The sequence below is a fragment of the Papio anubis genome, chromosome 12, assembly GCF_008728515.1.
Source record: "Papio anubis isolate 15944 chromosome 12, Panubis1.0, whole genome shotgun sequence".
NCBI classification, from domain to species: domain Eukaryota; kingdom Metazoa; phylum Chordata; class Mammalia; order Primates; family Cercopithecidae; genus Papio; species Papio anubis.
In genome coordinates, this window is record NC_044987.1 from 68,524,025 (window position 1) to 68,549,793 (window position 25,769).

Sequence of the window (25,769 nt, forward strand, 5' to 3'; positions counted from 1 at the left end):
TAAGGAAGACAGGGCTCAGAAATAATACAGACTTGAGTTCCAATCTTATCCTGCCACATTCTGGTTGTGTGACCTTAGGAAAGTTACTTAACCCTTCTGATTCTATTTCCTTAGCTGTAAAACGGAGATAAAGAGATAAACAATTTATGTTAGAGTGGTGAAGATTTTACAACATCATAGGTGTTTCGCATCAAACACATTTTATAATATCATAGATGTTTAGCATCAAACACAAAAGTCTCACACATGATAAACACTCATTGCAGGCACAGTGGCTCAAATCTGCAATGCCAACACTCTGGGAGGCTGAGATGGGCAGATCACTTGAACCCAGACTGTTGCCTAGTTGTTGTTCTCCATGTTGCCCAGACTTGTCATGGCAACATGGGGAAACTCCGTCACTACAAAAAAATGCAAAAATTAGCCAGGGGTGGTGGCATGCACCTACAGTCCCAGCTACTTGAGAGGCTGAGGTGGGAGGGATCACCTGAGCCCAAGAAGCCGAGGCTGCAGTTAGCCGTGATCGCACCACTGCGCTCCAGCCTGGGCAACAGAGTGAGACTCTGTCTCAAAAAATAAAAAAATAAATGCCTGGTGAATTTGTGAATTCTACACTCAGTGAAAAGAACCCTAGGAATGAGTTCAAAAAGTCTAGGTTCCAGATCTGACTCTGTTATGATCCCCCTCTATGACCCTGGATATACCATTCTCTCTTTCTGAGGCTCAGTCTTAATTTGTAAGGTTTAGTGGCTGATCTTTGTTCTTTCTGTGCTTCCTTCTGGATTTAAAATTGCTTCTGAGAGAATGTAAAGAGATAGTGCTCATACACTGCTGAGGAGGTAGATAATCTGGATTAACAAACAATTTAGGGGCCAGGAGCAGTGGCTCCTGCCTGTAATCCCAGCACTTTGGGAGGCCAAGGCGGATCACCTGAGGTCAGAGGTTTGAGACTAGACTGGCCAACATGGTGAAACCCCATCTCTACTAAAAGTACAAAAAGCAGCCAGGTGTGGTAGGCACCTGTAATCCCAGCTACTCGGGAGGCTGAGGCAGAATAATTGCTTGAACCTGGGAGGTAGAAGTTGCAGTAAGCTGAGATTGTGCCACTGCACTCCAGCCTGGGCAACAGAATGAGACTCCCTCTCAAAAAACAAACTAACAAAAAAAACCCACAGTAACGTGGCAGTATCTAGCTATCCCTATTTTACAGACAAAACTGACACAGAGAGGTTAAGTAACATGTCAAAAGTCACACAGTTATTAACTAGTAGAGCTGGGACTTGAACTCAGTTACCCTGACCTCAGTCATAATCTTGAGTTCTTAACCACCTACTCTTCTCCTCTTTAGAGGTCTTGTACATTTAATTTAAATACTTTGTAGTTTAACAATGGTATACTATTCCACCGTAAAAATGAATGAAATCCTGTCATTCATGGCAATATGGAGGAGCCTGAAGGATATTATGTTAAGTGAAATAAGCTAGGCACAGAAAGATAAATACCACATGTTCTCACTTGTATGTGGGAGCTAAATATGTTGATCTCACTGAAGTAGAGAATAGAAGAGTGGTTACCAGAGACTGGGAAGCGTGGCAAGGAGGAGGAATAGAAAGAGATTGATTATCCAATACAAAATCATAGCTAAACAGGAGGAATGCAGTCTTCTATAGCACTGCAGGGTGACTATACTCAACAAAAATTTGTTGTACTTTTTCAAGTAGCTAGAAGAGATGATTTTGAATGTTACCAATACAAATTTTAAAAAAAAGGTTTGAGATTATGGATATGCTAATCACCATTTGATCATTACATACACCCACATCTGATCATTACATACATGTACTGAAATATACCATACCCTGTAAATATGTATAATTATGTGTCAATAAAAATATGTGTGTGTACATATATATTTAAATACTTTGTAGTTCTTGTCCCTGTTGGAATGTTCTTGCAGGTATGAATTATAAAAGTCTTTCACTTTTTCATATTTATCTTATATTCATGAACCTGTTCTAGCCAAGACAACATTTCCTTCATTGCAGCACATTATTAAATGCTTAAGGGTGCTTCTGTTCCATTCATGTAACAGGGATAATACTATTACCTACATCACAGATTTGTTTTGAGAATTATATGACAATAAATGTCAAGGATTTAGCACAGTGCCAGGCACACAGTACATAATAAATGTTAATCGACATTGTTATAATCATCATGAAATATACAATCTGAATGGACATATATACAATATTAATGGATAGAAAAAATCCATAAGATGCTAATAATCCCAAATTTACTTGTTAATTTAATGTAAATATTTCCAAAATCTCAGCAAGATTTTTTTCTGAAGGGTGTTATCTAATGACTAATTCTGAATTTTGTCTGGAAGAATAAAAGAAAAAAATAGCCACGACCATTGAAGGGAGACTTGCCTTACTAGATTCTAAAATAGACGAAAACAATAATCCACTAGAAAAGATCTTGAATAGACTTGAATATAGCCTGAATATTTGTCCCCGCCCAAATCTCATATTGAATTGTAATCTCCAGTGCTGGAGGTGGAGCCGGGTGGGAGGTGTTTTGGTCATGGGGGTGGATCCCTCATGGCTTGGTGCTATCTTTGTGACAGTGAGTTCTCAAAAGGTCTGTTAATTTAAAAGTGTGTGGCACCTCCCAACCACTCTCTCTCATGCTCCTGCTCTGGCCATGTGACATCCCTGCTTCCCATTCACCTTCAGCTATGATTGTGAGCTTCCTGAGGCCTCCCCAGAAGCCAAGCAGATGCCAGCACCATGCTTTCTATAAAGTCTGCAGTACAATAAGCTAATTAAACCTCTTTTCTTTAAAAATTATCCAGTCTCGCTACTGTAGTCCCAGCTACTTGGGAGACTGAGGCAGGGGAATCGCTTGAACCTGGGAGGTGGAGGTTGCAGTGAGCCGAGATTGCGCCACTGCACTCCAGCCTGGCGACAGAGAGGGACTCCATCTCAAAAAAAAAATATATATATATATATGTGTGTGTGTGTGTGTGTGTGTGTATCCATATATCCATATATATATCCATATATCCATATATATCTATCTCCAGTCTCAGGTATTTCTTTATAGCAATACAAGAATGGCCTAATGCAAGATCCATGCATTGTAGATGAATTTTTCAACAAATGTTTTGGGGACAAATGCTGTCCATTTAAAAAGGTTAACATAGGCCGGGCGCGATGGCTCACACCTGTAATCCCAGCACTTTGGGAGGCCGAGGCAGGCGGATCACCTGAGGTCAGGAGATCTAGACCAGCCTAACCAACATGGAGAAACTTCACCTGTACTAAAAATACAAAATTAGCCAGGCATGGTGGCACATGCCTGTAATCCCAGCTACTTGGGAGGCTGAGGCAGAAGAATCGCTTGAACCCAGGAGGCAAAGGTTGCAGTGAGCCAAGATGGCACCATTACACTCCAGCCTGGGCAACAAGAATGAAACTCCATCTCTAAATAAATAAATAGGTTAACATAATACTATACTCAAAAATAAAATTTGAGGCTGAGCGCAGCGGCTCACGCCTGCAATCCCAGCATTCTGGGAGGCTGAGGTGGGCGGATCGCTTGAGGCCAGGAGGAGTTCGAGACCAGCCTGGCCAACATGCCAAAACCCCATCTCTACTAAAAACACAAAAATTAGCCAGGCATGACAGTGCACACCTGTAATCTCAGCTACATGGGAGGCTGAGGCACGAGAATTGTTTGAACCCAGGAGGCAAGGGTTGCAGTGAGCTGAGATCATGCCACTGTACTCCAGCCTGGGTGACAGACTGAGACTCTGTTTCAAATAAATAAATAAAAATTGAGAGATGTTGAAAATTTAATTTTAAAAGCCACTTTTATGTTTTAAAAATAGTCTTATGGGACGAGCATGGTAGCTCACACCTATAATTTCAGCACTTTGGGAGCCTGAGTCCAGGAGCTCAAGACCAGCCTATGCAACATAGCAAGACCTCGTCTCTACTAAAAATTTTAAAAGTAGCTGGGTATGGTAGCACACGCCTGTAATTCCAGCTACTTGGATGGCTGAGAAGGACTGCTTGAGCCCAGGAGTTCAAGGTTGCAATGAGCTATAACTGCACCACTGCACTCCAGTCTGGGCAAAAAAATGAGACTCTGTCTAAAAAAAAAAAAAAAAAAAAAGGAAAAAATCTGTTAGAGGTACATACTGAATATATCTGGATGGCAAAATAATACTGTGTAAGATTTGCTTTAAAATAATCCATGAGGTGGAGTGGAGAGGAGGATTTACACAGAAGAGTAGCCATGAGTTGATGACTGGCAGAGGTTGTAGTGAGCTGAGATGGCACCACTGCACTCCAGCCTAGGCAACAGAGCAAGACTCCATCTCAACAAAAAAAAAAGAAAGAAAGAAAGAATTGGGCTAAAGGAGGGAGTGGTAAAAAGGCAAATTACTAGACTCATACAATAGCCTCGTGCTGTTTCCTCCCACTATACTGAGTGGCTCTGGCACACAGAAGTACTTACAAAATACTAGCAACTCCTCATACATCCTCTTTCCTCAGCTGATGAGGGATTAGTTCTTACATAACAGCTTTGGGGAGAGTAGCCTGGAAGAGGTATTGAACCCCAAGTGATCAGTTTTCCTCTGTTAACCTCCTGCCTTGTTGAGAGGGATTATGGGTAGAGTTAGCTGCTCTGAGATAGTGATCACATGGATCCCCCAAATCCCAAGAAGTCTCCCAAATATCTTCCACTCAAGGTCACAATGATCTTTCCCAATGCTCAGTTCCTAATGTCAAAAAACAGCCAGCTATAAATGCCAAAAAACAGCCAGCCAGTCCATCCTCATGTTATTCATTGAAAAGAAGTTCAACACACAGATGACTGGGAAAAAGCTATTGAAGGAGTGTCCTGAGAAAATGGGGGGAAAGTAGGAAAGAAGGGTCCAAGACAGAAAAAAAATGGTACCCCTTTAATATCCTTTGCTTAATTCTGTAATACAGCTGTGGATGAAATGCCTCCTTCCTGAACTCAGACAACGAAGCTCCAAAGAGAAGCATAAGACAAAGGATGCCTCACAAAGGCAGCTCAGCACTTTCACTTGCTCAGAGCCAGCTGAGCTCATGTGCTGGTACAAAAAGGAACAAAAAGCTTTTTACAGACTTCTGATGCCCAAAGACGGCAGTAACTGATGAATTCTGATTTGGGGGACTAGGAAATGTACACTCTCTGTCCCTCTGGAGAAAGACCTTTTTATAAACCAAGCTTGCCCCACCTTACTACCTTGATGATGCCCCCTTACACAGTCCCAGGTGAATTTCCCCAGCCCTGCCGGATACGGTTTGGCTGTGTCCCTACCCAAATCTCATCTTAAATTCTCACATGTTGTGGGAGGGACCTGGTGGGGGATAGCTGAATCATGGGGGCAGGTCTTTCCCATACTGTTCCTGTGATAGTGAGTAAGTCTCAAGAGTTCTGATGGTTTTATAAGGGGAAGTTTCCCGGCACAAGTTCTCTCTTTGCCTGCTGCCATCCATGTAAACGTGACTTGCTCGTCCTTGCCTTCCGCCATGATTGTGAGGCTTCCCTAGCCACGAGGAACTGTTAAGTCCATTAAACCTCTTTTTCTTTCCACTCTCAGGTATGTCTTTATCAGCAGCATGAGAAAAGACTAATATATTTAATTGGTACCAGTAGAGTGGGGTGCTGCTTAAAAGATACCCAAAAATGTGGAAGCAACTTTGAAACTGGGTATCAGGAAGAGGCTGGAACAGTTTGGAGGGACCAGGAGAAGACAGGAAAATGTGGGAAAGTTTGGAACTCCCTAGAGACTTGTAGAATGGCTTTGACCAAAATGCTGATAATGATAATGATATGGACAATGAAATCCAGGCTGAGGTGGTTTCAGATGGAGATAAGGAACTTGCTCGGAAATGGAGCAAAGGTGACTCTTGTTATGTTTTACCAAAGAGACTGGAGGCATTTTGCCCCTACCCTAGAGATTTGTGTGACTTTGAACTTAAGAGAGATAATCTAGGGTATCTGGAAGAAGAAATTTCTAAGCAGCAAAGCATTCAAGAGGTCTCTTGGGTGCTGTTAAAGGCATTCAGTTTTAAAAGGGAAACAGAGCATAAAAGTCTTGGAAAATTTGCAGCCTGACAATGCAATAGAAAAGAAAATCCCATTTTCTGAGGAGAAAACTCAAGCTGCTACAGAAATTTACATAACTAACAAGGAGCCAAATGTTAATCTCCAAGACAATGGGGGTATATGTCTCCAGGGCATGTCAGAGGTCTTCACAGCAGTCCCTCCCTTTACAGGCCTGGAGGCCTAGGAGGAAAAAGTGGTTTTGTGGGCCAGACACAGGGTCCCCAAGCTATGTGCAGCCCAGGGACTTGGTGCCCTGCATCCCAGCTGCTCCAGCTGTAGCTGAAAGGGGCTATCATAAAGCTCAGGCTGTGGTTTCAGAGGGTACAAGCCCCAAGCCTTGGCAGCTTCCACGTGGTGTTGAGCCTGCAAGTACACGGAAGTCAAGAATTGGGGTTTGGGAACCTCTGCCTAGATTTTTGTGGAGGTACAGAAATGCCTGGATGCCCAGAGAGAAGTTTGCTGCAGGGGCAGGGCCCTCATGGAGAACTTCTGCTAGAGTAGTGCAGAAGGGAAATGTGGGGTCAGAGCCCCCACACAGAGTCCCTACTGAGACACTGCCCAGCAGAGCTGTGAGAACAGAGCCACCATCCTTCAGACCCCAGAATGGTAGATTCACTGACAGTTTGCACTGTGTGCCTAGAAAAGTCACAGACACTCAACACCAGCCCATAAAAGCAGCCAGGAGGGAGGCTGTACCCTGCAAAGCCACAGGGGTGGAGCTGCCCAAGACTATGGGAACCCACCTCTTTTTCTGTTGTTGTTTGTTTTTTGAGACGGAGTTTCGCTATTGTTGCCCAGGCTAGAGTGCAATGACACAATCTCAGCTCACCACAATCTCCACCTCCCAGGTTCAAGCAATTCTCCTGCCTTAGCCTCTCGAGTAGCTGGGATAACAGGCTTGCGCCACCATGCCCAGCCAATTTTGTATTTTAAGTAGAGATGGGGTTTCTCCATGTTGGTCAGGTTGGTCTTGAACTCCCAACCTCAGGTGATCCACCAACCTCGGCCTCCCAAAGTGCTGGGATTACAGGCATGAGCCACCATGCCCAGCCAGGGAATCCACCTCTTGCATCAGTGTGACCTGGATGTGAGACACGGAGTCAAAAGAGGTCATTTTGGAACTTTAAGATTTGACTGCCCCGCTGGATTTCAGATTTGCATGAGGCCTACAGCCCTGTGTTTTTGGCCAATTTCTCCCATTTGGAATGGCTGTATTTCTCCAATGCCTGTACTCTCATTGTATCTAGCAAGTAACTAACTTGCTTTTGATTTTACAGGCTCATAAGGAAAGGACTTGCCTTGTCTCAGATGAGACTTTGGACTATGGACTTTGGAGTTAATGCTGAAATAAGGCTTTGGGGAACTGTTGGGAAGGCATGACTGGTTATGAAATGTGAGGGCATAAGATTTGGGAGGGGCCAGGGCAGAATGATATGGTTTGGCTGTGTCCCCACCCAAATCTCATCTTAAATTCCCATGTGTTGTGGGAGGGACCCAGTGGGGCGTAGTTGAATCATGGGGGCAAGTCTTTCCCATGCCGTTCTCATGATAGTGAAAAAGTCTCACAAGATCTGATGGTTTTATAAGGGGGAGTTTCCCTGCACAAGCTCTCTCTTTGCCTGCGGCCATCCATGTAAGACATGACTTGTTCCTCCTTGTCTTCTGCCATGATTGTGAGGCTTTCCCAGCCACATGGAACTATAAGTCCATTAAACCTCTTTCTTTTGTAAATTGCCCAGTCTCCAGTATGTCTTTATCAGCCGTGTAAAAATAAACTAATACACTACCCCAAAGCTTCCTTCTAAGACTGCAGTTAAAAGACACCACATACTTTAAAGATGTGCATCAAAATATTGAAAGGAGTTCTCTCTGGGTGGTAAAATTTGAGGTAATTTTAATTTTATTCTTTATGCTTTTGTGCACTGTTAGGATTTTTTACTATAAACATGTCATTTCTGAGATACCCCAAAGTTGTCTTTCAAAGCCAGCTCTTCTCCCCCAGCCTAAGGTTTTTCCACAGGAACTACACAGGCTCAGATATGAGTTTATCTGCTAAAAATCAAGGTACAAAATACCTAGCTATATAACTGCTCCCACAAATGTATGACCATCAGAAGAAAAGGGTGGATGAACTGGGACTCTGAAACCCAATAACCCCTTATGAAGTACACACACGTAATTCTACTGTTCCACTGTCACCACTCCTTCCCAAGCAGACTACAGGGGAGGCCAGAAGCTCAGATGTAAAGTTTGCAGCAGGGATGGGGAATACAGCAACATGGAGGCTCCAATAGCCCAGAACAGAGAGAACTTTTGGGTTTCTTTTCTGTTTTTTGTTTTTTCTTTTGAGGTGGAGTCTCACACTGTCACCCAGGCTGGAGTGCAGCGGCATGATCTCGGCTCACTGCAACCTCTGGCTTCGGGGTTCAACAATTCTCCTGCCTCGGCCTCTCAAGTAGCTGGGACTACAGGCATGCACCACCATGCCCAGCTAATTTTTTTGTATTTTTAGTAGAGACAGGGTTTCACCATGTTGACCAGAGTGGTCTGGAACTCCTGACCTCAGGTGATCCACCTGCCTCAGCCTCCCAAAGTGATGGAATTACAGGCATGAGCCACCACGCCCAGCCAACTTTTGGGTTTCTTAAACAACCCATGGTTTCTTCAACAGTCCCATTAAGAAACCTATTGATCCCTCAGAGGTCCCTTCACATACCCATATACATGAAGTACATAGGCAACAATGTTGAAAAATCCTAGAGGGATCAGAATTTGCCCCAAGTATAAAGAAAGCTGATGCCAAAGAGGAAAATAAAACTGAGAAATCTGGCTTCTTGCTTAGTGGTCTATTTACTAAATTATGCACATAGCTTGCTTCTTTGGCCTTCCACCTTCAACAATTTTTTGTTATTGTTCTTTTTGTGACTTTACAGAATTATAATTAGGTTGACTAAGTTGTATCAATATTAAATAGACATTTGTTTAAAGCAAACAACAAACAGCTCTTCTTTCTCCAGTCCACTCTTCATGGGTATGTATGGTACAGTAAGCAAGTACACAAAAAACTTCAATATTATCTCAACTCAATGATTTTATCCATCATTTAGATCTTTTTTCCTTCATTAATATTGTTCCACCCCAAAGAGCACAATGCTCTATAAAGTCAAAGAAGAAAAAAGGGCAGAAATGGAAGAAGACAAGGAAGACATTTTGATTCTAAAACTAAAGAAGAGAGAAAAGAGCGAAGAGATGCATTTGACTATAATTTAAACATCACAGACATGGTCTAATTATCAGGGCATTCATCAAAGATGTTGCCCAGTCATGCCCAATGACACAGTGCTGCCCAGATCCAGTTCCATGAGAATGCTCTCTTCTTGGGGCCCCTCACTCATATTCCTCAGTTGTATACAAAAATCTCTACCCCCCAAAAAAAGGCTGGTGGAGGGAGGAAACAAAGAGCTGTGGTGACACCAGTGTATGTATACTCCAAAGTTTGCTTCCCAGGCCTTTCTAATGACTAAGACATTCAAAGTAGGAAAGCACTTCCCTGCAGCTAGTTTCACAACAGTCACAAAGTAACATACCAGTTCTGCTGGTAATTCTAAAAAAATTAAAAATAAAACAATCTTATTTCTAATCATGCTTTAAATCTATTTAGAATGGAATAGGAAATACATATTTTAAATCAACTCTTTTCTTAGCCAGGCACAGTGGCTCATGCCTATAATCCCAATACTTTGGGAAGCCAAGGCAGGAGGATTACTTGAGCCCAGGAGTTCGAGACCAACCTGGGCAACATGGTGAGACCCTGCATCTACAAAACATTAAAAAAACAATTAGCTGGATGTCGTGGCACACTCCTTTAGTCTCAACTACTCAGGAGGCTGAGACAGGAGGCTCACTTCAGCCCAGGAGTTCCAGGCTACAGTAAGCTACGATCATGCTACTGCACCCAGCCTGGGTAACACAGCAAGACCTTGTCTCTTAAAAAGCAAAACAAAACAAAAACAATAGTATAAATACAGAAATTACAATGTACGTATGTCAGTTGATAAAGATAGTAAATGTCTCTGGGATGATACAAATTGAACTAAATGTTCATTGTTTTTACTTTTTTCCTGAAAAGTTATTCATACTCACCAAAATAAAAGAAATAAACTTGGTAACATCATGCATGCTGGGTTCATTCCAAAGCCCTTCTCTCCCCAATCCTGTATTGAGGCCAGAGGCACCAACACTCAAGCTCTCACCTCTTGAGGCAGCTCCAACTTTGACCGGTCATCCAGGCCATTGGAATGCAAGCCCATCAGGTATGGAACAGGGGCATCTAAGAAATGCAGGAGAGAAGCCGGGAGAATAGGGACATAGACATGCTGCCACTGGAAAGGAAACATGAGAGCTGTAATCGTCTCCGCCACAGTCATCAGTCTCTGGTAATCTGGATCAACAACAAAAAAAAGCACACACACAAATCAGTCAAAAACAAGGCACTTGCTTTCGAAACAGTAAGTTAAAACTTTCAATGCAATCTCTTATTTAGAAAGGATCAGGATAAACTTCAGCAAGGGTATGCTCAATGTGATTCCCATGAGGGTGTCCGAGAGACAACCAAGAGACCCTTGAAATATACCTACACGGCCGAGCGCAGTGGCTCAAGCCTGTAATCCCAGCACTTTGGGAGGCCGAGACGGGTGGATCACAAGGTCAGGAGATCGAGACCATCCTGGCTAACACGGTGAAACCCCGTCTCTACTGAAAAATACAAAAAACTAGCCGGGCGAGGTGGCGGGCGCCTGTAGTCCCAGCTACTCGGGAGGCTGAGCAGGAGAATGGCGTAAACCTGGGCAGCGGAGCTTGCAGTGAGCTGAGATCCGGCCACTGCACTCCAGCCTGGGTGACAGAGAGAGACTCTGTCTCAAAAAAAAAAAAAAAAAAAAAAAGAAATATACCTACACACATAGGTCCTTGCTCATAATAAAATCTAATATGGAAATACAACAAAAATAATTAATGACATCTTGCTCCAAATACTACCCCAGAATGTTAAGTAGATCCTCTTAAGAAAGGGGGTAGGAGAACTGAACAAAAAGAAAGAACAGTAGTTCTGGGTCTCCATTCAGCATGGAAGCAAAAACAGGCTCATTTCTCACTAATATATTTCTGTAGAACATCCTATAAGGAGCTTATGTGAGCTTTGCCTGCAAAATCAAGCACAAAGAACCATCAAGCATGCAGAAGCTGGTTTTCCACACTAGCCAAGTCTGCCCTTCACCTGGCAACCTTTCCTGAATGAGAACAGCATAAAAATGTTATTTTAACGTTTCAATAAAAAGCCTTCCTAGAGGCCGGTCGCGGTGGCTCGCGCCTGTAATCCCAGCACTTTGGGAGGCCAAGGCAGGTGAATCACCTGAGGTCAGGAGTGCGAGACCAGACTGGCCAACCAACATGGTGAAACCCTGTCTCTACTAAAAATACAAAAATTAGCTGGGCGTGGTGGCATGCACCTGTAATCCCAGCTACTCAGGAGGCTGAGATGTGAGAATCGCTTGAACCTGGGGGCCAGAGGTTGCAGTGAGCCGAGATTGCACAGCTGCACACACCAGCCTAAGTGACAGAGCTAGACTCCAAAAAAAAAAAAAGAAAAAAAAAGGCTTCCCTAGAACTTGAAAGACCCAGAGGATTGACTTTAGTGACTCAAAACTCTTGTTATAGATCAGAGATCATATCATAGCCTAAAGGGAAGGCTCGTGGTCAATATTTGGCTTCTCTTCAGAGTATAATTTCTAGGCCTTTTTTTTTTTGAGATGGAGTCTTGCTCTGTTGCCCAGGCTAGAGTGCAGTGGTACCATCTTGCCTCACTGCAACCTCCACCTCCCGGGTTCAAGTGATTCTCCTGCCTCAGCCTCCCAAGTAGCTGGGATTACAGATGCCCACCACCACACCTGGCTAATTTTGTATTTTTGGTAGAGATGGGGTTTCACCATCTTGGCCAGGCTAATCTTGAACTCTTGACCTCGTGATCCACCCACCTTGGCCTCCCAAAGTGCTGGGACTACAGGCGTGAGCCGCCGCACCCAGCCAGCCTTTTTTTTTTTTTTAATGACTAATAAATATATTGGTAAAGCCAATAAAATTGACTGACTAAAACTTTTTTTTTTTTTTTGACGGAGTTTCGCTGTTGTTGCCCAGGCTGGAGAGCAATGGTGCGATTTCGGCTTACCGCAACCTCCGCCTCCCGGGTTTATGCTATTCTCCTGCCTCAGCCTCCTAAGTAGCTGGGATTACAGGCATGCACCACCACCCCAGCTAATTTTGTATTTTTTAGTAGAGACAGGGTTTCCCCATGTCAGGCTGGTCGCGAACTCCCGACCTCAGGTGATCCGCCCACCTCAGCCTCCCAAAGTGCTGGGATTACAGGCGTGAGCCACCGCTCCTGGCCTAAAACTTAAATTTTACAAATTACTATTCACAAATGATATGATGGTTTCAGGCATTTAAGGACAAAGCAGAAATATACATTTTTAAATCATATGAGTAAAATCCCTCTGGAATGGCTGGTTTCAAATGAGCTGTCATAGGAATTAAAATGATGTTATGCACTAAAAACCCACCCCACCATTTAAATCACAGGTTGGTTCATAAAGTAGTTGTAAGGAATAAAAAACTTTCCAGGAAATGAAGAAGTCTCAGTACAAAGGGAACAGAAGCTGAAAAGTATTAAGGTAGAAGTTTAGCAAAACATCCTACATTTGCTCACTAATAAAGCTTTGAAAGTTGCCTATCACCTTGCTCCTAGCTAATCAAAGAAGAGCATAACCTGTAGACAACTTTACTAGTATGATAAATACGTATATTTGGTCTTCTTCGCAGTTTCTGAAACACACAGCTGCTAAAACTCTTGGAATCTACTGGGCATTAAAAATACCTTTTAAGTGAGATTGTCTCAAAAAACAAAAAAAGGAATGTCTTTTAAACCAGGTGTAATGGCTCAAACCCATAATCCCAGCACTTTTTTTGTTTTTTGAGACAAAGTCTCGCTTTGTCGCCCAGGCTGGAGTGCAGTGGCGCAATCTCAGCTCACTGCAACCTCTGCCTCCCAGGTTCAAGCGATTCTTTTGCCTCAGCCTCCCCAGTAGCTGGGATTATAGGCGCACGCCACCACGCCTGGCTAATTTTTGTATTTTTAGTAGAGAAGAGGTTTCATCATGTTGGCAAGGGTGGTCTTGAACTCCTGACCTCAAATGATCTGCCTACCTCAGCCACTCAAAGTGCTGGGATTACACGTGTGAGCCACCACACCCGGCCCATTTTTATGACTTGTATGTGCAGATAAAGACATCAGACTTGGAATCACTCTATAAATAAGCCCCCTCTAAACAAACTACAGGGCAGCTCCTACATATTTACAAACAATTATAAACTATCCTGGGAGGTTGCAAAACAATGATTAGTATGCCCCCATTTGTGTTCTTTTTAAAAAGTATATATATAGTATATACACAGCTATGTCTACAAGGAAACGGAAAACAGTGGTAACCTCCCTGAAGGAGAACCAGGGTGCAGAGGTAGAAGTCGCACACGTCACTGTACACTCCTCTAATGCTGTAAATTTCTATCCTTCATTTTACACTCTTGAAATGCCTTTTTTCAAGTTTTATTTTATTTATTTATTATTTTATTGGACATAGGGTCTTGCTCTGTCACCCAGGCTGGAGTGCAGTGGTGTGATCTCCGCTCACTGCAACCTCTGCCTCCCGAGTTGAAGTGATTCTCGTGCCTCAGCCTCTTCAGTAGCTGGCATTACAAGTGTGTGCCGCCATACCCAGCTAATTTTTGTATTTTTAGTACAGATGGGGTTTTATCATGTTGGTCAGGCTGGTCTTGAGCTTCTGATCGCAAGAGATCTGTCCTCCTCGGCCTCCCAAAGTGCTGGGATTACAGGCATGAGCCACCGCACCTGGCCTCAAGTTTTATTTTAATATACCATACAGATTTCATAGTGTATATGTATAATTTAAAGAATATTAAAATCAATACATGTATATTTAACACCTAACATAAAAAATAGTACATTGGGCCAGGCGTGGTGGCTCATGCCTGTAATCCCAGCACCTTGGCAGGCCAAGGTAGGGTGGATTACTTGAAGTCAGGAGTTCAAGATCAACCTGGCGAGTATAGTGAAACCCCTTAAAAATACAAAAATTAGCTGGGTGTAGTGGCACGTGCCTCTAATCCCAGCTACTCGGGAGGCTGAGGCAGGAGAACTGTTTGAACCCAGGAGGCAGAGGTTGCAGTGAGCCAAGATTGCACCACCACACTCCAACCTGGACAACAGAGTGAAACTCCATCTCAAAAAAATAAAATAAAATAAATATATATATATACACACATACACACATATATATAGTGCATTATTAAAAATACCAGAAAAAAGGGAATTTTTAAAAATTAAGAGATTACTTCTCAGGGGTAGGATAGTAGATCAAAGAAAAAGGGGCCAAGTGCAGTGGCTCACGCCTGTAATCCCAACACTTTGGGAGGACAAGGTGGCCAGTTCACTTGAGGTCAAGAGTTTGAGACCAGGTTGGCCAACATGGCAAATCCCATCTCTGCTAAAAATACAAAAATTAGTCAGGTGTGGTGGCACGCACCTGTAGTCCCAGCTACTCGGGAGGCTGAGGCACAAGAACTGCTTGAACCCGGTAGGGGGCTGAGATCACGCCACTGCACTCCAGCCTGGGCAACAGAGCGAGACCCCGTCTTAAAAAAAAGGGGGTTGGGGGGAACTTTCAACTTTCTCGGTATTATCTGTGCACATATTATTTATTTGTTTTTTAAAACTATTGTTTTCATTAAGGATACACAAAAAATTTGATATCTAGCTACTATATGAAGAAAAGAGAGGAAAATATTTGATTCCCTTTGGAATTATTTTAATTATATGCCTTAAGCAATCATTATTTTTACAGTAAAAGACTACTTTAGATAGCAAAATATCATTGGAGATTTCTTATCAGCCTCCACTTAGCCAACTCACTTTATCAATTGATTTTCCCCACTCTGAGTAAAGCATACATTGCTCCCACTCATTTGTTCCCAAACCTGTGCTAGCTGAACTTATTACTGGATTATATAACGTAACCAAATATTGTGTAAATAAATGGTAAAATCTGAGGGTAAAAAGAAAGAATGCCTGTTTCTCTGGAAACAAAATTAAATGCTTTCAAAAGACTCAGTAATACAAAGTCACTAAAAAACACTGTAATTGAATTAGGCATACCATGAAACAATTAAGAATAAAAAACTAAGGAATACGACAAAAATCTAGAAGTAGTCTCTGCTCATGTTCTTTTGCAAGGTTCTTTATCACTCTACTTTAAAAAAAAAAAAAGTAACCAGGGCTGGGCGCAGTGGCTCACACCTGTAATCCCAGCACTTTGGGAGGCCGAGGCAGGCAGATCATGAGGTCCAGAAATCAAGACCATCCCGGTCAACATGGTGAAACCCCATCTCTACTAAAAATACAAAAATTAGGTAGGCGTGGTGGTGCACACCTGTAGTCCCAGCTACTCAAGAGGCTGAGGCAGGAAAATTGCTTGAACTCGGGAGGTGGAGGCTGCCGTGAGCCAAGATCACGCCACTGCACTCCAGCCTGGTAACAGAGCAAGACTCCACCTAAAAAAAAAAAAAAAAAAAAAAAAGTAAAGCAAAGTAACTAGGAAATCTAGTCAATGTATTATGGGTGTGGTTTATGCAAGGAGTGCAGATACCTGATTTGTGAATTCATAATCATGAGAAATGCCTGGACCCTTCATCAAAGATTAGTGACTATACAGTTATACGTTTTAAGTTAAATTATTTAGGCCAGGCGCGGTGGCTCACGCCTATAATCCCAGAACTTTGGGAGGCTGAGGCTGGTGGATCACCTGAGATCAGGAGTTTCAGACCACCCTGGCCAACATAGTGAAACCTTGTCTCTACTAAAAATAATAAAATTAGCCAGGCACAGTGGTGTGCACCTGTAGTCCTAGCTATTCGGGAGGCTGAGGCAGAAGAATCACTTGATCCCAGGAGGCGGAGGTTGCAATGAGCCGAGATTGTGCCACTGCATTCCAGCCTAGACGACTGAGCAAAACTCCATCCCAAAAATAACAAATAATAAATAGTTTAACTATAAAATTAATTGTATATATCATTTTTAGGATTCTGTGACTTAACTGACTTTTTTGGTTTCCAATCAACTACTCTACTAGGCCACTTCAGATAAAGAGTTTCTGTTCTGCATATAATTTTAAAATAAGGCCGGGTGCAGTGGCTCATGCCTGTAATCCCAGCACTTTGGGAGGCCAAGGAAGGTGGATTGCTTGAGCCCAGGAGTTCAAGATCAGCCTGGGCAACATGGCAAAACCTCATCTCTACAAAAAATACAAAAACTAGCCAGACACGGCAGTACATGCCTGTAGTCCCAGCTACCCAGGAGGCTGAGATGGGAGGATCATCTGAGTCTGGGGAGGTCAAGGCTGCAGTGAGTCATGATTGTCACCTACACTGTGTAGGTGACAGAATGAGACCTGCTCCAGTGTAGGTGACAGAATGAGACCCTGTCTCAAAAAAAAAAAGTAATAATAATTTTTAACCAATTAAAAATTATGCTATTAAAAAAACACTATTTCTATATGGACTAAAGAATAAATATTATCCAGAAGTAAATAAAATGACCTATACCAAAAAGAAAACACTGCTTAAAACTGCCAATTCAGCGTTCCAAAGGGTTATACTTTCAGAGTCTTACAATTCAGCCTGCATTCCTTTTCCTCAAGTAACACCTCTTTTCTATTCAGAGGGCAGGACATGCAGCAGGTAAAATCAACTGCAGTGGTGACAGCTTGTTTTTGGCCAGAGTGATTTTTATCCATACAAGGAAGATGCCTTTGGATCATTAATAAAAACTATTTCAAGAAAACCAACCTAAATTGTTTAAAGCACTCTATTAACAACAAAAAGCATAACTTACATCCAATGAAAAGTAATCCACTCCACTTTGGCCTCAGCAATATCCAGGAATTTCTGGAAAAAGCTTTCTCTTGTCCATGCTGAGCGTGACTTTAGATCCTAAGTTCAATTCAATTCTACATACTAACCATCTCAATTACATTCAAACCTCTTAAAATTTTTATTATGGATACAAGAACCCATATTCTAGGAAATACAAAAGAAATTCAGATGAAATAATGTTATTTTTCCCTTGTGTTCATCATATTTGTTTCAATCCTCCTTTCCTTGCCTCTAAACACCCCACTGCCTTATAGGTACCTAAAAGTCTACTGTATCTTCTAACACTCTATACAGTTTGGTTTCCTCCTCTCTGTTCTGTTCGAAACCAGAGAAGTTCTTCCCTATTCAACTAAGTCTCCATTTCAAAGTATTTTTATGAAGCTCCAGTCAAGAAATAGCTAGGAAAGCAATATGATTTGTCCAAGTCTGCATTTCACCCAGAGACAGGAGGCTGTAACTTCGTATCTTAAACTAGAAGCTGCAAAGTGAAGCCTCAGGAACTACATTCAGCCAGCAGATGCTTTTTGTTTGGCCTGCAGTGTTTAAAAAGAATATTATTGCCAATATTTAAAAATCAGAGATTTCATGTAAAAAATCTGGGTCCTCATGAAATATTGGAATATTTAGTAACATCAGGCCAGTATACCCACAAGGAATTAACTGGAGCTAATTAGTGGCTGTCCACTTTATATGAGGTATGTGCTCTTGAGTTCAACATAGTTTCCATTACTTCACCTTCAAACTGTATCCAGAACCGAACCATTTCACACCACTTCACTGTTACCTCCTTAGTTCTAACTGACATCACCTCTCACCTGGATTATTACAAATTACCTCTTAACGGAACTCTTTGCTCATTCTCCCTTTGGGGATATACTCTTAATATAATGGCCAGAGTGATCCTGTTAAAAGCCTAAGTTATTCATTCATTTAACAACATTTATTGAGCACCCTTATAAACCAGCCACGGTTTTAGTGCTTGGAATCCATCAGTGAGCAAAAAGCAAAAGCCCTGCCATTGTGGAGGTCCATTCTTTTGTCCGTGGACCAAATCTGGAAAATTTGAGCATCAAAGTAAATAATTACAGTGAATTATAACTTGAGTAAAATAAAAATCTATGAATCCATACAATAATAAACAAAGGAGAAAGAAACATTCTTCATTATGGTATAATGCCAATTAATAAATACAGATAAAGTTTAAAAACCACTATTTTCCAGCCTGGGCAATAAAGCAAGACCCTAGTTCTACAAAAAAAAAAAAAATGTTTTTTTAATTAGCCAGACATGGTGGTGGGCGCCTGTAGTCCCAGCTACTCAGGCAGCTGAGATGGGAAGATCATTTGAGCCCAGGATATCAAGACTGCAGTGAGCCATTATTGTGCCACTACACTCTAGCCTGGGTGATAGAGTAAGACTATTTCTTAGAGGCTGAGGCAGGAGAATGGCGTGAACCCGGGAGGCGGAGCTTGCAGTGAGCTGAGATCTGGCCACTGCACTCCAGCCTGGGCGGCAGAGTGAGACTCCGTCTCAAAAAAAAAAAAAAAAAAAAAATTTAAGGCTGGGCACAGTGGCACCTGTAATCCCAGCACTTTGGGAAATCAAGGCAGGAGGTTGAGTACAAGAGTTTGAGACCAGCCTGGGCAATATAGTGAGACCCCATGTCTACAAAAAATAAAAAATTAGCCAGGCATGGTGGTGCATGCCTGTAATTCCAGCTACTCAGGAAGCTGAGGTGGGAGGATCACTTGAGCACAGGAGGATGAGGCTGCAGAGAGCCATGATGGCACCACTGAACTCCAGCCTGGGCAGCAGAGTGAGATCCTGCCTCAAAAGGAAAAAAAAAAAGAAAAAGAAAATCACCTTTTTGCTACTATCCTTGAAAAAACTGATTCAGAATAGAAACATCAATAGATGCTAAACTATTAGGCATCCATAAACTGCAAATATAATACAAAAAAATAAAAACTAAAAAAGAAATGGTTACGCAAAACTTTAAAGAACAGAATAATTAGTTTCAAAGTATCTCCCCACAACTTACGTGTTAATTACCAAGGGAAAAATTAAAACTTTCCAGTTAAGAAACCACAGACACCATCTTAACCAAGTGAGCAGATTACTATCACCAAAAATGAGACAAAATGACATCATATGCCTGCCTCCTGTAATCATGAAAACTGACAGTATATGTCTCCTAATATAATGCACTGAGAGAAGCACAACATCACTTCTATGGTATTTTAGGCAAAAATTTATAATCTGAATCTAATCATGAAAACATCAGACAAAATCAAATTAAGGGACAGTCTATAAAATAACCTGCTTGTACTCTTCAAAAATGTCTATGTCATGAAAGACAAAGGCTGAGAAACTCACAACTAAAAGCAATGCAAGATATCGCACTAGATCCTGAATAAGGAATTTTTTTACATTATCATAATAGACATTATCAGGTACTAGAGAAACTTTAATATAGTACTGTCTCAATGTCAGGTTTTCCAAATTTGATCAATGATAGTTATTTCAGAGAATGTTATTCTTAGGAAATAAACATATGAGAATTTAGGAGTCACAATAACTCTCAATGGTTCAGTTATGTTCACACACAGAGAGAGACCGTAATAAAGCAAATGTGGCAAAATGTTAACAATTGGTGAATTTGGCATAGGGTATACAAGAGTCCTTTGACCACTCCTTGCAACTCTTCCATAAGCTAAAAATTATTTTAAAATAAAAAGTAAAAAAAATTGAAAACTCTGATGGCTATCTAAGAGCCATCTAAGAGTAAAAGCCAAAGTCCTTACAATGGCCTACAAGATTCTATACAATCTGGCCTGCAGTTAAGTCTCTAACACCATCTCCTACTATACTCCTGCTCATTCACTCCATTCCATCCACCCAGCTTCCTTGTTCTTGAACACATGAAGCACATTCTTGTCTTAGACCATTTATAAGACCTGTGCCCTTTGCCTGGAATACTTTTCCTACAGATATTAACAGGTCACTCAGGGATGTCTACCTAACCACTCTTATTATAAATTGGAACTTCTCTTCCCCAAATATTATCCCTTTCTCTGTTTTATTTTTCTTTATAGCCCTTATTAAGAACCTTACAAACTACATATTTTATGTATTTGTTTAATCACCTCTCTTCCCCCACTAAAATTTAAGTTCCACTATAGCAACAATTTTTCTGTCTTGTCCACCACAACAATTTTTCTATCTTGTCCACCACTACCCTTGAAACAATGCCTGGCACACAGTACACTCTCAGTAAACATGTACTGAATGAATGAATTTCATGTTACTAGCCTGGTTCATTAAGTAAGCATCTGTTTCTTTCTAATCTACTTTACTATTTTGTCCAAATATGCTGCTTACACTCAACCTCCCATTTATAAAAACAATTCAGTTAAGTAAACAACAAAAAGAAGCAACACATCCACATTTTCTCAATATATAAAGGATTATCCTTTGTGAATCCTCAATTTTACTAGGCTAAGGAAGAGGCAGAAATAACTCTGCAGAATGACAGAACAGAATTGATGGAAAGTCAGCTTTCTGTGACCACCACCTCCTACCCACCCCTCTTTTCACTTCAGTCAGAAGGGACATAGGAAGCAGTGTTCCCTTCCAAGACTGGAATGCCCAGCAAAAGGCCATGAAGACAGTTAATCAGAAATACTGGCCCTCTCATGTCCATCAATTTGCCATCCACCACCTACCTGCAAAAGATCTGGGTTTTGCTTAAACTGTAATAGCTCTTAACCTTTACAGTCAGCCCCACTGTATCTGAACGTGGAAAGAAAGGAAGCCTGAGGCAGGCAGAAGGCTCTAGTAAGCACTGACTTACGCTGTGAGTAGAGCAGGATTTGAAACTCCAGAAGGGCACAAGTAAAAAGCTGAAACACATTCTCCACCCCGAGCAGTTCAAAAACCTCTTTGACAGGAAAGTCAAATAGGGGAAGCTCATTGGTACTTGGTCTCTGGCAGATTATTGGCCCATAGACCCCAGAAAACTTCAAGGACCGGCCAGGAGGTGGGAGTGGCACCTCATAGAGTACGTTGTATATGTAGCTCTCAAGGGGCAGTGGAGGGGGCTGAGGTGAAGTGACCGCCTGGTGGAGTTGCTCCAGCACGCTCCGACATGCCTTCATGAAAGACATGGGCGTGATGAGGCAGATGCACTTAGAGACGTAGAGAGTGTCCCGGCTAATGTCATAGGAGTTGAAGCGCTGCAGTTTGGTCACAGGAGTGTCTTCACCATCCTCCATGCTGCTCTGGTCTCTGCCATCAGCAGGGGGAGCATGTAGGACATCATACTCAGCATTGTGCATGTGGTAGAGGGTCTGCATCGCACTGCAGATCTGCTTGCTAGTCACCTCTTCATAAAATGTGAGGGCAAACCCAAATGTCCGAGAGCCATCCTCCCTTGTGATAATAAAGGCATGGAATTGGGGCTCCCTGGGATCAGCCTGGGTCTTGAATGCCAGCCCTTTGGGCATACATAGCTGCAAAAGACAACAAGGCAACAAGCAGTAAGAACACTCACTGGCCATCCTCTTTCAGAACACCATCACTATTTATTTATTTATAGAGCACCTACTAAGCTGAGAGTGTATCTGGCTTAAAGCTCTCTCTTTCTAATGCAAGACACGCAAGTAAATAAAATCATAATGCAGTCATCAGGGATATACAGAAGTATATGCAAAGTACTATGGGAACACAGAACAGACAACTCAGCCTGGGAATATCAGAAAAAAGCTACAAAAACGGACCAGGTGCAGTGGCTCACACCTGTAATCCCAACAGTTTGGGAGGCCAAGGCAGGTGAATCGCTTGAGGCCAGAAGTTCAAGACCAGCCTGGGCAACATGGCGAAACCCTGTCTCTACTAAAAATACAAAAATTAACCAGGTGTGCTAGTGCACGCCTATAATCCCGGCTACTTGGGAGGCTGAGGCATAAGAATCACTTGACCCAGGAGGCAGAGGTTGCAGTGAGCCAAGATCATGCACTGCAGCCCAGCCTGAGTGACAGAGCAAGATTCTGTCGCCAAAGAAAGGTAATGTTAGAGTTCATCAGGTACACAAGGGACAGAAGGATATTTCGGGGACAAGAAGAAAATGCACAAAGACATGGAGATAAAAGAAAACTTGGAGAATTTAGGAAATGGTAGGTGGTTAAGCATGACAGCAAGACAGAGAGTAAGATATGTATATTAGGAGATGATGCTAGAAATATATCTAAAAACCAGATAGATGCAACTTTATACCTAAAAATAAAACAAACTTGTAAATAGTATTGGACTATCACCTCACAAAATTTTGTCATTAGTAAAACTTATTTTCACATCAAAAAGTATGCTCATTTCACATAAACCAAGGAGATGACAGAATCAGGATAAAGATGTACTGTTTTCACTCTAATTCAGATGGGTTATATAAAGAAACTTGGATAGTTAATCGAACTGACCTGAATCAATCAGTTCCCATTTTCCAGTTTTACATGAACCTGGCTATACAAATAAAATATAATAGCCTGGGTTAACAAATACAAGGGCCTATATTATATTATATCTATTAGCCTTAAACTTGACTTCCCAAAGGCTAGGTATTTCTAGAATATAGCATGTTAAAATGAAATAAATACTAGACTAGGAGTCAAAAAACTTAAGTCTCTCAAAGACAGTTTCTTCATCTGTGAAATAAATAATACAGTTTCCTCTCCCTACTTCACAGGGTTTTTGTGTGCATCAAACAAGACCATCCTCTAAAAACTACAGAATGCTGTTAAGTATGTAATAGAAGGCCAAGTGCAGTGGCTCACGCCTATAGTCGCAGCACTTTGGGAGGTCAAGGTGGGCAGACTGTTTGAGCCCAGGAATTTGAGAACAGTCTGGACAATATAGCAAAACCCTGTTTCTATTAAAAAACATATACAAAAATTAGCCAGGCATAGTGTCATGCACTAGTAGTCCCAGCTACTCGGGTGGTTGAGGTGAGAGGATCACTTGAGCTCAGGAGGATGAGGCTGCAGTAAGGAGAGACCACACCACTGCTCTCCAGCAGCCTGGGCGACAAATGCAACAGAGGCAGTACAAAGATAAGGTTAACAGCAGAAGTCTGGAACCAGACTACAGTGCTCAAACTCCAACTCAACTACTTACTGGCCATGCGAGCTTGAATACATTACCTAACCTCTTTGGATCTTAATTTCTTCATCTGTAAAATATGTACGTGTGTATGTGTTTATTTAATACTACCCATGTAAGGAGTACCATGAGGATTAAATAAATTAATTCATGTAAAATGCTTATTAGAGTGCCTAGCACAAGGTGAATATTCAATAAAGGTTAGCTTACTCATAGTGGTATATTCTTCCATATGAGATTTTAAATGCTTTCCTATCTAAAATTATGATGAAACAAAAAAATGAAAATAAAATTATGATGAAACAAAAATATCTACTTCTGTCATATTACTCAGATATATTCAGTGCAGAATAAGAGAAAACAATTTTAAACTAGTGAAGTTTAAAATTAACTCATCATATAATCTCAATGCAATAAATAATCAATAAATCAGGACCACAAAATAAGTTCACTGACACAATACTATGTATTTCTCTGACACAACAGAAACACATTATAACTTTTTGCATAGTTAATATATTCTGAATATTTGATACTTTGACCAAAATACAGAATAATAAACAACAAGTGTTATAATCCTTTCTTCAAAAGTTATTGGTATTTGGTGGTACCACTGCTACCACAGCCTGAATTCACAATCCTATTAAAAATTACTCTGTAAATTACCTCATACTTGTGGCTAACAAATACTAACCATTCCTACTGCATCTTGGTCAAAGGGATTCCATTCTACGTTCTCAGGATATCGTGCAAGGACCTTAGATTTGAATGTTCGTCTCAATGGCGTCTGCTCAAAATTTTCTCCTGTAAGAAAAAGAATGAAGCAAATCATCTCTACAAAATCCCTTTAAGTCACGGGGTTACAAACGTCTGAGCTTGGTAGTCCAGCAAGGTACAGAAATGAAGGCAAGGGGGTTAGTATGCCAACCATCTAAGAATAAGAATAGGAAAGGCATTAAAGTTATTAGGTCAGTAAAGAAGCTGAAAAAGTATAGCATGGTTAATGTTAGACATCACTAGCTGTCAGTTCTTCTTCAAAATGAAACTATTACTACAAACCCAATGGTTAATTTTCTTGGAAGAGAGTGAGAAAGCACAAGGAATGACAAGGATTGTATCTATCTTTTTTTTTTCCCTGAAAGTCAGGTTTAATTTGCTTAAAGTCAACTAAAAACATCACAGAAGCATATTTTACTTAAAATTCAGAATAAACTACGCATTTCAATGATCTCTGGGAAAAATACAAAGAAACGAAAAGATATAAGAACATTAACAAAGCAGATTTCAGGGTAAATATAATGAGATATTTTGTCAATTCAGAATTACTTGAAATTTCCAGAACTGTCCTTTGTTTTCCCATTCCCCCTCCTAAAAACACTAGAGTATATTGAAATAAGAACATTAAAGTGAAGAGAGAAAGAACCAAAGAACCCACCACCTAGAGGGATACAAATCTGAATAATCTACTGGTCAAAAAAGGCACAAGAAAGTTAGAAGGTCAAAGGTTACAAAATGCCACTGGAGAGACATATGTAAGAACCATTAGAAAGCTTTGGGTGTTCTCAATTTTGTTTTGTTTTTACCTTCAGTCGTACTTGAAATGAAAGGGCTGGCACCATCCCTGGCTTTAGAAGCCTGTATGTACTGGCATAATGCTATATGATAAATGAAATAACAGAGTATTACAATAAAGCAGTGTTATTCAAACTTTTTTGACCATTATTCCAGTACAAATTACATTTTACATTATGAAGCAATAAACATATACATGTATATGTGTATACACAAATTTACCTAAAGCAAAAATTTCACAAAACAATACTTACCTTTATATATAATGTCCTCTCATATTTCCTACTCTATATCATTAAAACTAAAAATGCTGACTGCAGGCCTACTAATGATCACAATTCAGTTTGAAAAACATTATAATACGGTATAGTAGAATGAAGAGCTCAATTGATACCAAATTACTGTAAAGTCACTAGTGCTCTATCTAAAAGTATACTGTCCCAAATATTGCTTTTCCTAAGGAATTAGGGAGTATGGGACAAATTAAACACATATAAACAGTTCAAACAAATAAATTTTAGGTGTCATGGAAACATATGGGAAACAATCAAGGACAAGTCAAATGAATTATATTACCTGTTTACTGAGTAATCAAGGGACTTAGATACTGCAAGGACTAGAGATGAACCAGACAAAGCACATACCCTCAATGATCTCAATGTCAAATATACAGGAAAAAGAACATACATATACAAATAACCATTTCACAGGAAGGCTATTATCTGGGAGGCTCCAGATCTTTCACCTACATGGCCTAACCGTTCAGAGCACACTGGCACAGGGTCCTGTTTGCGTGTTCTAGTTGATAGAATAAATTCTGTTACAAATAC

At 41.1% G+C, this 25,769-nt stretch overlaps 1 protein-coding gene across 7 annotated transcripts in view; it reads right to left on the reverse strand.

Moving 5' to 3' along the window:
* Positions 1 to 25,769, reverse strand: part of DENND5A (DENN domain containing 5A) — a 129,943-nt gene that overhangs the window by 42,501 nt on the left and 61,673 nt on the right. For all 7 annotated transcript variants that reach the window (XR_004177483.1, XR_004177481.1, XR_004177482.1 and 4 more), the window contains exons 2-5: positions 24,951 to 25,022; positions 24,062 to 24,171; positions 21,068 to 21,725; positions 10,410 to 10,597 (exon numbers count right to left, since the gene is read on the reverse strand). Coding sequence is in view for 3 of the 7 variants with exons in the window: in XM_021926103.2 (XP_021781795.1) it covers positions 10,410 to 10,597; positions 21,068 to 21,725; positions 24,062 to 24,171; positions 24,951 to 25,022 (1,028 nt within the window). In the remaining 4 variants the exon portion in view is untranslated. The remainder of the gene's footprint in view (positions 1 to 10,409; positions 10,598 to 21,067; positions 21,726 to 24,061; positions 24,172 to 24,950; positions 25,023 to 25,769) is intronic.